Source organism: Chiloscyllium punctatum, chromosome 26, assembly GCF_047496795.1.
Source record: "Chiloscyllium punctatum isolate Juve2018m chromosome 26, sChiPun1.3, whole genome shotgun sequence".
Lineage (NCBI taxonomy): Eukaryota > Metazoa > Chordata > Chondrichthyes > Orectolobiformes > Hemiscylliidae > Chiloscyllium > Chiloscyllium punctatum.
The window spans coordinates 1,927,518-1,939,719 of NC_092764.1; the positions used below are offsets into that span (position 1 = coordinate 1,927,518).

At 49.1% G+C, this 12,202-nt stretch overlaps 1 protein-coding gene and 1 long non-coding RNA gene across 2 annotated transcripts in view; one reads left to right on the top strand and one right to left on the bottom strand.

The window, feature by feature from the left end:
• Nucleotides 1–5,353, bottom strand: part of LOC140496235 (uncharacterized) — a 51,114-nt gene extending 45,761 nt beyond the window's left edge. Inside the window, exon 1 of the long non-coding RNA XR_011964218.1 lies at nucleotides 5,250–5,353. This is a non-coding gene — a long non-coding RNA (uncharacterized lncRNA). The remainder of the gene's footprint in view (nucleotides 1–5,249) is intronic.
• A 1-nt stretch (nucleotide 5,354) lies between these two features.
• On the top strand, nucleotides 5,355–7,162 carry pdf (peptide deformylase, mitochondrial). The gene is made up of 2 exons (XM_072595737.1): nucleotides 5,355–5,913; nucleotides 6,791–7,162. The coding sequence occupies exons 1-2, from the start codon at nucleotides 5,355–5,357 to the stop codon at nucleotides 6,946–6,948; spliced, it is 717 nt and encodes a 238-aa protein (XP_072451838.1). The 3' UTR covers nucleotides 6,949–7,162.
• The last annotated feature ends 5,040 nt before the right edge of the window (nucleotides 7,163–12,202 follow it).

Consider the following 12,202-nt stretch of genomic DNA (forward strand, 5'->3'; position numbering starts at 1 on the left):
ATACTATCTGACCTTGCCAAACTCCCTATGCCTTAGCTAGTCTAAAATTTCTATGCCTTCTTGACTCCCTTGCTGTCTCTGCTGGCTTTGGTTGTTCATCTCCCCTTGCTAAACCTTCTCTCTGTATCTCCCATCACTCCCCCACTCCTACTAGGTTAGACCTTCCCCAACAGTACGAGCAAACCTCCCCACAAGGATGCTGGTCCCATTCATGGAGTCATAGAGTCCTACAGCACTGAGACAGGCCCAAACTGGTCCATGTTGATCAAAATGCCCATCCACACTAACCTCATTTCTCTGCTTTTGGCCCATATTCTTCTAATCCTTCATCATTCCTGATGAAGGGCTTTTGCCCGAAACGTCGATTTCACTGCTCGTTGGATGCTGCCTGAACTGCTGTGCTCTTCCAGCACCACTAATCCAGTATTTGCTTTCCAGCATCGGCAGTCATTGTTTTTATCTTCTAATCCTTTCCTATCCATGTATTTATCCAAATGTCTTTTACATCTTGTTAATGTATCCACTTCAGCCACTTCTGCTGGCAGCTGATTCCATCTGCATATCGCCCTCTGTGTAAAAAGGTGGCCTCTCAGATTCCCTTTTATTCTTTTCCCCTCCCCTTAAATTGATGCCTGCAAGTTCTTGATTCCCCAATCATGGCAAAAACACTGAGTGTATTCAACCTATCCAAGCCTCTCTTGATCTTATGCAGCTCTACAAGGTCCCCCCTCAGTCTTCTATCATCTAAAGAAAAAAAGTCCTAGCTTGTCCAACCTCTGTCTATAAATCACCCTTGAGTCCTTGCAACATCCTTATAAATTTCTTCTGCACTCTTTCCAGTTTAATAACATCCTTCCTATAGCAAGGTGACCTAAACTGAACACGATATTCCAAGTGTGCCCTCACCAACATCCTGTACAACTGCAACATATCTTCCCAAATTCTATACTCAATGCCTTGACTGATGAAGGCCAGTGTGCCAAAAGCTTTCTTCAACGCTTTGTCTACCCGTGACTCCACTTTCAGAGAACTGTGCATTTGAACTCCAAGGTCCCTCTGTTCCACTACACCTCAAGGCCCTACCATTCACCACGGAACTCCCACCTTGATTTGACTTTCCAAAACGCAAGACCTCACACTAATCAATCTTAAACTAATCAATTTTTTTTTGAGTGGGAGCAACAGCCGAGTAAAAGCGAACCCGGGAGACTTCAGCTAAGGTAAGACAGTTTGTTTTAAAATTACTTACCTGTAGCGGGCAGCGGTGTTTTTTTTCTCTCTCTTCACAGAAAGAGCAGGAGCAGCAGAGGAAGTGACGGCAAGCAAAGGGGCAGCCGGGAAGGAGAACAGTGAGTATAAATACTCACCCTTTTAAACCAACGGTCATTTGAGTGGGAGCAGTGGCCGAGTAAAAGCGAACCCGGGAGACTTTTCACCGCAGAGAGCGGCGCAAGCTGGGCGGAAGTGAGGTTGGAGCACAGAGCTGGTCGGGAAGGTAAGTGATTAGTATTTGAGTGGGTGTGTTCTAGACCCCAGGCCCTACTTTGTAGGGCCTCCTCTAACCTAACTTTAAAGTCCACAGGTAAGCGACTCAGTGTTATTGACTCAGTGTTCTTGTTTTGGAGACAAAGTGTACAGTCATGGCAGCGCACGCGGTGGAATGTTCCTCCTGCAGGATGTTTGAGGTAGGGGTGACCACCGATACTCCTGCCGACTTCGTCTGCAGGAAATGCAGTCAGATCCTGCTCCTCACCGAATGAGTTAGGGAACTGGAACTGGAGTTGGATGAACTGAGGATTATTCGAGAGGCTGAGAGGGTGATTGATAGAAGCTACAGGGACATAGTTACGCCGGAGAACAGAGGTAGCTGGGTAACAGTTAGAGGTGGGAAGGGGAGGAAGCAGGCAGTGCAGGGTTCCCCTGTGGTCGTTCCCCTAAATAATAAGTATACAGCTTTGGAAACTGTTGGGGGGGACAGCCTTGCAGGTGTAAGCTGCAGTGAAGGGGTCTGTGGCGTGAGGTCTGGCTCTGAGACTCAGAAGGGAAAGGGGGAGAGGAGGAGAGCGCTAGTTATAGGAGACTCTCTAGTTAGAGGGACGGACAGGCGGTTCTGTGGACATGGGCGAGACTCTCGGATGGTTTGTTGCCTCCCGGGTGCCAGGGTCCGAGACGTCTCGGACCGTGTCTTCAGAATCCTTAAGGGGGAGGGTGTGCAGCCAGAAGTCATGGTACACATTGGCACCAACGACATAGGTAGGAAGAGGGGTGGGGAGTCATTCAAGAGCTCAGGGAGTTAGGCTGGAAGCTAAAAGCTAGGACGGACAGAGTCGTCATCTCTGGGTTGTTGCCGGTGCCACGTGACAGTGAGGCAAGGAATAGGGAGAGAGTGCAGTTGAACACGTGGCTGCAAGGATGGTGTAGGAGGGAGGGCTTCAGGTATTTGGACAATTGGACTGCATTCTGGGAAAGGTGGGACCTGTACAAACAGGACAGGTTGCACCTGAACCAGAAGGGCACCAATATCCTGGGGGGTTTAAACTAATTTGGCAGGGGGATGGGATCCGGACTTGTAGTCCAGCAAGTAAGCTAGCTGTGTGTCAGGATGTCCAAGACTGTAGGGAGGCTGTGGAGAAGGTAAAACTGACAGGGAATACTTGCGGACACAGAGATGGGCTCAAGTGCGTATACTTCAACGCAAGGAGTATCAGAAATAAGGTGGGTGAACTTAAGGCGTGGATCGGTACCTGGGACTACGATGTTGTGGCCATCATGGAAACGTGGATAGAAGAGGGACAGGAATGGCTGTTGGAGGTTCCTGGTTACAGATGTTTCAGTAAGATTAGGGAGGGTGGTAAAAAAGGAGGGGTGTGGCATTGTTAATTAGAAATGGTATAACGGCTGCAGAAAGGAAGTTTGAGGGGGATCTGCCTTTGGAGGTAGTATGGGCTGAAGTCAGAAATAGGAAAGGTGCAGTCACCTTGTTGGGTGTTTATTATAGGCCCCCCAATAGCAGCAGAGATGTGGAGAAACAGATTGGGAAACAGATTTTGGAAAGGTGCAGAAGCCACAGGGTCGTAGTCATGGGCGACTTCAACTTCCCAAATATTGATTGGAAGCTCTTTAGATCAACTAGATTGGATGGGGCGGTGTTTGTGCAGTGTGTCCACGAAGCTTTTCTAACTCAGTATGTAGATTGTCCAACCAGAGGGGAGGCCATATTGGATTTGGTACTGGGTAACGAACCGGGACAAGTGATGGACTTGTTAGTGGGTGAACATTTTGGAGATGGTGACCACAATTCTGTGACTTTCACCTTGGGTATGGAGAGAGATAGGTGCGCACAACAAGGTAGATTTTACAATTGGGGGAAGGGAAATTACGATGCTGTAAAACAGGATTTGAGGAGCATAAGTTGGGAGCATAGGCTGTCAGGGAAGGATGTGGTGGAAATGTGGAACTTTTTCAAGGAGCAGATACGACGTGTCCTTGATATGTATGTACCTATCAGGCAGGAAAGAAATGGTCGTGTGAGGGAGCCTTGGTCGACGAGGGAGGTTGAATGTCTAGTAAAGAGGAAGAAGGAGGCTTACATAAGGTTGAGGAAACAGGGTTCAGACAGAGCAGTGGAGGGATACAGGATAGCCAGAAGGGACCTAAAGAATGGGATTAGGAGAGCTAAGAGAGGGCATGAAAAATCCTTGGAGGATAGAATCAAGGATAACCCCAAGGTATTTTATGCGTATGTGAGAAACCTGAGAATGACGAGAACGAGGGTAGGTCCGATCAAGGACAGTAGTGGGAGATTGTGTATTGAGTCGGAAGAGATAGGAGAGGTCTTGAACAAGTACTTCTCTTCAGTATTTACGAACGAGAGGGACCGTATTGTTGAAGAGAGTGTGAAACGGACTGGTAAGCTAGAAGAGATACTTGTTAGGAAGGAAGATGTGTTGGACATTTTGAACAACTTGAGGATAGACAAGTCCCCCGGGCCTGACGGGATATATCCCAGGATTATGTGGGAAGCAAGAGAGGAAATTGCAGTACCGTTGGCAATGATCTTCTCGTCTTCACTGTCAACGGGGGTGGTACCAGGGGACTGGAGAGTAGCAAATGTTGTGCCCCTGTTCAAAAAAGGGAATAGGGATAACCCCGGAATTACAGGCCAGTTAGTCTTACTTCTGTGGTAGGCAAAGTAATGGAAAGGGTACTGAGGGATAGGATTTATGAGTATCTGGAAAGACACTGCTTGATTAGGGACAGCCAACACGGATTTGTGAAGGGTAGGTCTTGCCTTACAAGTCTTATTGAATTCTTCGAGGAGGTGACCAAGCATGTGGATGAGGGTAGAGCAGTGGATGTAGTGTACATGGATTATAGTAAGGCATTTGATAAGGTTCCCCATGGTAGGCTTATGCGGAAAGTCAGGAGGCATGGGATAGAGGGAAATTTGGCCAATTGGATAGAAAACTGGCTAACCGGTCGAAGGCAGAGAGTGGTGGTAGATGGTAAATATTCAGCCTGGAGCCCAGTTACAAGTGGAGTTCCGCAGGGATCAGTTCTGGGTCCGCGTTGGTCAGTCTGTGGTGGTCAGTCCGCGATGGTCAGTCCGCGGTGGTCAGTATGTGGTGGTCAGTCAGTGACGGTCAGTGTGTGGTGGTCAGTCTGCGGTGGTCAGTCCGCAATGGTCAGTATGCGATGGTCAGTCCGCAATGGTCAGTAAGCGATGGTCAGTCCGTGGTGGTCAGTGTGTGGTGGTCAGTCTGCGATGGTCAGTGTGTGATGGTCAGTCCGCGGTGGTCAGTCAGCGACGGTCAGTCCGCAATGATCAGTGTGTGGTGGTCAGTCCGTGGTGGTCAGTCAGCGATGGTCAGTCCGCGGTGGTCAGTCCACGTTGATCAGTCTGCGGTGATCAGTGCGATGGTCAGTCTGCAGTGGTCAGTGTGGGGTGGTCAGTCAGCAATGGTCAGTCCGCGGTGGTCAGTCATCGATGTCAGTCCACGGTGGTCAGTCCGCAGTGATCAATGTGTGGTGGTCAGTCTGTGGTGGTCAGTGTGTGATGGTCAGTCAGTGATGGTCAGTCCGCAATGATCAGTGTGTGGTAGTCAGTCCACGATGGTCAGTCTGCAATGATCAGTCCGCAATGATCAGTGTGTGGTGGTCAGTCCGCAATGATCAGTGTGTGGTGGTCAGTCAGCGATGGTCAGTGTGTGGTGGTCAGTCAGCGATGGTCAGTGTGTGATGGTCAGTACCAGTGCTGCTCAGTCTGAGGCCGGAGCCGGATCCCTGCCCCCGGGGGCGGTGCAGTTGAACGTGGGGCCTGCGATCCGGGCTCTCTCCTGCTGCCGCTTCCCGCGATGCTGCCTCTTTGCCGGTGGTTCCTCCGGGCTCCGCGGGTTTGGAGCCGGGAGCTGACGGTTTGCGGAGGCCGGGCCCTGGGGCAGCGCGGCCCCGGGAGGCCCTACAGCCAGAAGCAGCGGAGTTTCTGGGTGGCTCTGCGGCGCTGGCTCCGGGGACCGCCGGTACCCCCCTTCCCGCGGCCTTGCCTGGTCGGGGAGCCGGTGCTGCGGGCTCGGGCTGCCCCGGTACCCACCGCCGAGGTGACAGGCCCCGAGGTACAGCGGCTCGTCGCCGCCCTGGTACGGACCATGCGGCGGCTCGGGGCCCTGGGCCTCAGCGCCCCACAGCTCGGTGTCTCACTCCAGGTGATGGTGCTTGAGGTGACCCAGGAGATACTCGAGGCCGAGGCTCCAGCCGCCCGCCAGGCCCGGGACATGGTCACTGTCCCGCTCCGGATCTTCATCAACCCGCGGCTCCGGGTCATCGACTCAACAACCGCAGTCTGGCCCGAGGCCTGTCACAGCGTCCCGGGCTACGCGGCCTGTGTGCCCCGGTACCGGGCGGTGGAGGTCACAGGTGGGTGGGGGGGTCAGTGCTGTGACCCCCGGGGGGTCAGTGCTGTGACCCTGGGTGGGGGTGGGGGGGTCAGTGCTGTGACCCTGGGTGGGGGGGTCAGTGTTGTGACCCTGGGTGGGGGTGGGGGGGTCAGTGCTGTGACCCTGGGTGGGGGGGGTCAGTGCTGTGACCCCCGGGGGGGGGGTCAGTGTTGTGACCCTGGGTGGGGGTGGGGGGGTCAGTGCTGTGACCCCGGGGGGGGGGTCAGTGCTGTGACCCCCGGGGGGGGGGGTCAGAGCTGTGACCCTGGGTGGGGGTGGGGGGGGGTCAGTGCTGTGACCCTGGGTGGGGGTGGGGGTGGGGGGTCGGGTCAGTGCTGTGACCCTGGGTGGGGGTGGGGGTGGGGGGGTCAGTGCTGTGACCCCCGGGGGGGGGGGGGGGTCAGTGCTGTGACCCTGGGTGGGGGTGGGGGTCAGTGCTGTGACCCGGGGGGGGACGTGGATGTTAGTGCCGTGACCCCTGGGGTTTAGGGGAAAGGTGGGGTTGGGGGGGGTCAGTGCTGTGACCCCGGGGGGGTTGGGGTTAGTGCTGTGACCCCGGGGGGGTGGGGTTAGTGCTGTGACCCCCGGGGGGGGGTGGGAGGGGTTAGTGCTGTGACCCCGGGGGGGGGTCAGTGCTGTGACCCCGGGGGGGTGGGGTTAGTGCTGTGACCCGGGGGGGGGAGGGGGGTCAGTGCTGTGACCCCCGGGGGGGGGTGTGGGGATTAGTGCCGTGACCCGGGGGGTGGGGGGGGAGGGAGTGGGGTTAGTGATGTGACCCCGGGGGGGGGAGGGAGGGAGGCTGTTCTCCTTCAGCCTCTCCCCACGCTCAATGCTGTTTGTCACTTGTGTCTCCACAGGACTGAATGAACACGGGAAGACGGTTTGTTGGCGGACTTCAGGTTGGACAGCACGGATCCTACAGCACGAAATGGACCATTTAAACGGACAGCACTACATCGACAAAATGGACAGTGGAACCTTTGAGAACGTGCACTGGATGGAAGAAAATGACTGAAGTAGATGATATGTCACAAAGGCACCAGTGACATCCCCAGCAGCTAATGAAACAAGCTCACGGTTGATCAGTGAACAACAATCAAAAAGCCCCTACGTTTGAGCAACATTGATTAGTAAACATTCACCCATGATACTGGGTAAAATTTAAAATGCAGCCTTAAGAATCTGCAACTTTGTAAAACTGATAAATTAAAACCAGAGTGCAATTTAAATTTTGACTATGAGCAACCACAACTTATTTAATTCAAGATTGGGGGGGGGGGGGGATGCATAGATACTTCTGGGATTACTATCCTTTCTTGGCAAATTGCAGACTCTTCAACGGAGTTTGAATTTAAATTGGGACCGCACCTGATACCCAGAGAATTAACTTTAAGAGTGGGTGGTGAAACAGTGAGCCTCTGCAATACTCGAGTTCCCCGAGTTGCTGCAGTCAGTCAAGCTCAACATGATATAATTCACAAAACTGAGAAATGAACATATATGTTATCTGCCTCTTGCCCTTCACACCTTGTATTTGTATAGTCCTTTAAATTACGGCCAAGAGCACAAATGAACCTGAACTCAGGATAATTATTGTATTGAACCTGTACAGACACTTTACTAGAGAAACAGTATAATCTCACCATCCCATTGTTTCACTGTAGCTCTGAATCTAATTGTTTCAGCTGCCTTAACTAGTTTCAAATATTTCACTAAACATTCAAGACTGTGGGCCCAGTGCTGGAAAGTAGGACTAGTGTAGATTTAGTGGAACAGACTTGATGTGCCGAAGGGCTTCTTCTGTACTGCATGAACCTATGATTAAACCACTTGTGTTGTCAAGTACTACCACCCTCAATTCTGCACAAAATTGCTGAACTCTACATTTAAATTCAAGTTACACTTCTTTTCTCCCAAGCATGTTACTCCATACATTGGGCTAAAAGGGGTCATGAAATAGCTTTAGCGAGCAGAATTTAGGAGAATCCCAAAGTATTTTATTCTTATAGAAGAAGCAAGCAGGTAACTAGAGAAAGAATTGGTCTACTAAAGGATAATGAAGGAAGGCTGTGTGTCGAACCTGAGGGAATGGGTGAGATTCTGAATGATTACTTTGCATCAGTGTTCAGAGGAGAGAAACATGAATGTTGAGATTAGAGATAGAAGTTTGATTAGTCTGGATCACGTTGATATAAGTAGGGAAGATATGTTGAGTAGGCTAGAGGTTATTAAGGTGGACAAATCCCCAGGACCAGATGGAATCTATCCCAGGTTGCTGAGAGAGTTGAGAGGAAATAGCTGGGGCCCTGACAGATATCTTTGTGGCATCCTTAAACACAGATGAGGTGCCGGAGGACTGGAAGGTTGCTCATGTTGTCCGCCTGTACAAGGGTAGTAGGGCTATTCCGGGTAACTACAGACCAATGAGTCTGATGTCAGTGATGGGAAAGTTGCTGGAGAAGGTACTAAGTGATACGATCTATTTATATTTAGAAAAGTATGGGCTTATCAGTGATAGGCAACACGGTTTTCTGCGTGGGTGATTGTTCCATACCAACTTAATAGAGTTCTTTGAGGAAGTGACCAAGTTGATAGATGAAGGAAGGGCTGTTGATGTCATATACATGGACTTTAGTAAGGCGTTTGATAAGGTTGCCCATGGTAAACTAATAAAGTGAAGTCACATCATGTGCAGGATGTCCTAGCTAAGTCGATAAAGAACTGGTTGAGCAACAGGAGACAGATGTAGTTGAAGGGAGTTTCTTGAAATGGAGAAAGGTGACCAGTGGTGTTCCATAGGGATCAGTACCAAGGCCACCATTTATGTTTATCACAAACAATAATCTGGAAAAAGGCACTGTTGGTACAATCAGCGGATGGCACGAAGATTGGTGGAGTAGCAGAAAGTATAAGGGACTGTCAAAGAACACAGGAGAATATAGATAGACTGGAGAGTTGGCAGATGGAGTTCAATCCAGACAAATGTGAGGTGATGCATTAAGGCAAGTTTAATTCTAGAGTGAATTACACAGTGAATGGGAGAGCTTTGGGAAAAGTTGATGAGCAGAGAGATCTGGGAGTGCAGTTCCATTGTACCCTGAAGGTTGCTGCACTGCTGGATAGAGTGGTCAAGGAGGCATATGGTATACTTGCCTTCATTGGATGATGTGTTGAGTATAAGAGCTGGCAGGTCATGTTAAAATTGTACAAGACATTGGTTCGGCCGCATTTAGAATACTGTGTACAGTTCTGTGTGCCACATTACCAAAAGGATGTGGACGCTTTGGAGAGGGTGCAGAGAAGGGTTACGAGGATGTTGCCTGGTATGGAAGGTGCTAGCTATGAAGAGGGGTTGAGTAGGTTCGGTTTGTTTTCGTTAGGAAAAAGGAGATTAAGGAGGGACCTGTTTGAGGTTTACAAAATCATGAGGGTATAGACAGGGTAGATAGAGATAAGCTTTTTCTCAGGGTGAAGGATTCAATAATGAGAGGTCACACTTTCAAGGCGAGAGGTGAAAAGTTTAAGGGGGATACACGCAACAAGTACTTCACACAGAGGGTGGTGGGTGTCTGGAACGCATTACCAGCAGAGGTGGTAGAGGCAGGCACGGTAGATTCATTTAAGATGAGTCTGGACAGATGCATGAGTAGGTGGGGAGCAGAGGGATACAGATGGTTAGGAATTGGGCAACAGGATTAGACAATAGATTTGGATAAGCTCAGGCTTGGAGGGCTGAAGGGCCTGTTCCTGGGCTGTAAATTTTCTTTGTTCTATTGCAACTAGCTACAGTTGTAGATGAGATACAAAGATAGGTAGACGGACAGGTAGCTTTGAAGAGGCAGGGAGGCTGCAGAAGAATTTGGGGATAGGTTAGGAGAGTGGACAAAGTAGGAACAGATGGAGTACAACGTGCAAAAGTGTGAGTCATGCTCTTTGTTAAGAGAGGCATGGACAATTTTCTAAATAGGAAGAAAATTCAGAAGTCTAAAGTGCAAAGAGAGTTGGGAGTTCTAGTCCAGGATTCTCTCAAGGTAAACTTACAGGTTGAATTAGCAGTTAGTTTTGAAGCTCTGGTCAAGCCACATGTGGGGTATTGTACACAATTTTGGGTCCCACATTTCAGGATGGATGTACTGGCCTTAGAGCGTGTTCGGAGGAGGTTCACAAGAATGGCCCCAGTGATGAAAAGCTTAACATATGAGGAACGTTTGAGGACTCTGGGTCTATACCTGACTTAAGTTTAGAAGGATGAAGGGGGAACTTAATTGAAACATACAGAATACTGAATGTCCTGGACAGAGTGGAGCCAAGAGTGTGGTGCTGGAGAAGCACAGCAGGTCAGGCAGCATCCAAGGAACAGGGGAATCAACGTTTTGGGCATTAACTCTTTATCAGGAACAAAATGTCGATTCTCCTGCTCCTTGGATGCTGCCTGACCTGCAGTGCTTTTCCAGCACCACACTCTCGACTCTGATCTCCAACATCTGCGGTCCTCACTTTCGCCTCCTGGACAGGGTGAATGTTGGGAAGATGTTTCTATTGGTAGGAGAAACTAGGACCTGAGGGTACAGCCTTGGAGTAAAGGCTAGACCCTTTAGAATGGAGATAAGGAGAAACAACTTCAGCCAGAGTGATGAATCTATGGAATTTACTGCAACAGAAGGCTGTGAAGGCAATGTCACGGAGTACACTGGACTTTGAGGTGCCAGTGTTGGACTGGGGTGGACAAAGTTAAAAGTCCTCCACAACCACCTGATGAAGCAGTGGCGCTCCGAAAGCTAGTGCTTCCAAATAAATGTGCTAGACTATAACCTGGTGTTGTGTGAATTTTAACATTTAAGACCGATTATCAAGGGTTATGGGGTAAAAGCGGGAGAATGTAGTTGCGAAACTTATCAGCCACAATTGAAAGACAGAGCAGACTCGATGGGCTGAATGGCCTAATTTCTGCTCCCATGTCCTATCGTCTCTCCATTCCACTACCCTGACTATCTAATTGCTCACCAGACCAATTAATGTGTAATTGTACATTACCAGCCGTATACACTACCAGAATCCAAATCATCTATGTTCAGAGAAAAAGCAGAATCCAGCACTGACCTTTGGGATGAACTGTCCAACTTAATTTTTTCATCAACCAATCTTCTACTCATGTAATTTCACTTCACCTTGTATTAAGTTGCAGAATCTTCCTACCAAGTTCTTTGCAAGAAACTTCGCAAACATTGAATTCCGCACCTAATGCATTCCTTGGTCTAAATGATCAGGGTTATAAAAGGAATTGTCAAACCTGACTTGCCTGTGGTACCTTTGTATTTAAAATATAGAATCCATAATTCAAGATAACAGTGTACACCTTAAATAAGCTGGCTTTAATTATTTTTTCCTCCTGTTCTCTTCTTCAATTTATGGCTGCTGCTTTTTTTTTTGAAAGTGATGACTAGGGTTGAATATGAACAGCTGGCAATGAGGTTATACATTTGTTGCTGTTTATTGTGTGGTACACAGTTAGTCAATGATGTCCAGTTTTATACTACCATACGATGGGCTCACATCTTGTACTGAAAGTACCTTTAGCAGAATAACTAAAATTAAAAATTTAACGCAAGAAGTATGAGAGTAAATGACCAAAGAGAAGGAAACATGGGTTTGGGGGTTAATTCTGTTAATCTAGACACCGTTGTAGTTTATTTTCTCTGTAACCTTGACACCTCAACCTTGTTGAGTGTGTGGTGCTGGAAAAGCACAGGTCAGACAGCATCCGAGGAGCAGGAGAATCGACGTTTCAGGCATAAACCCTTCATTAGGGATCCCTTATGATGGGTTTATGCCTGAAACATCGATTCTCCTGCTCCTCGGATGCTGCTTGACCTGCTGTGATTTTCCAGCACTACATTCTAGATGTAGGTTTGCTCGCTGAGCTGGAACATTCATTTTCAGTGAGCCTCCAGGCGAAGCAATGCTGATGATTCCTGCTTTCTATTTTGTGTCTGGGTTGGTGATGTCATTTCCTGTTCTTTTTCTCAGGGGGTGGTAAATCGGGTCCAAATCAATGTGTTTGTTGATAGAGTTCCAATTGGAATGACATGCTTTCTAGGAATTCTTGTGCGTGTCTCTGGCTTGTCCTAGGATGGATGTTCATGTATACTGGATACAGGATACATGATACAGGATACATGAACATCAACTAGCCACAAAACAACATGACCCTCTCTCACTAGTATCCCTTCAACTGGGACAACACATGCATCCTAGGACAAGCCAAACAG

Coding starts and splice junctions, on each gene's coding strand:
- pdf (XM_072595737.1), top strand. CDS start 5,355: ATGCTGCCTCTTTGCCGGTGGTTCCTCCGGGCTCCGCGGGTTTGGAGC. Junction 5,914..6,790: donor CCGGGCGGTGGAGGTCACAG/GTGGGTGGGGGG, acceptor GTGTCTCCACAG/GACTGAATGAACACGGGAAG.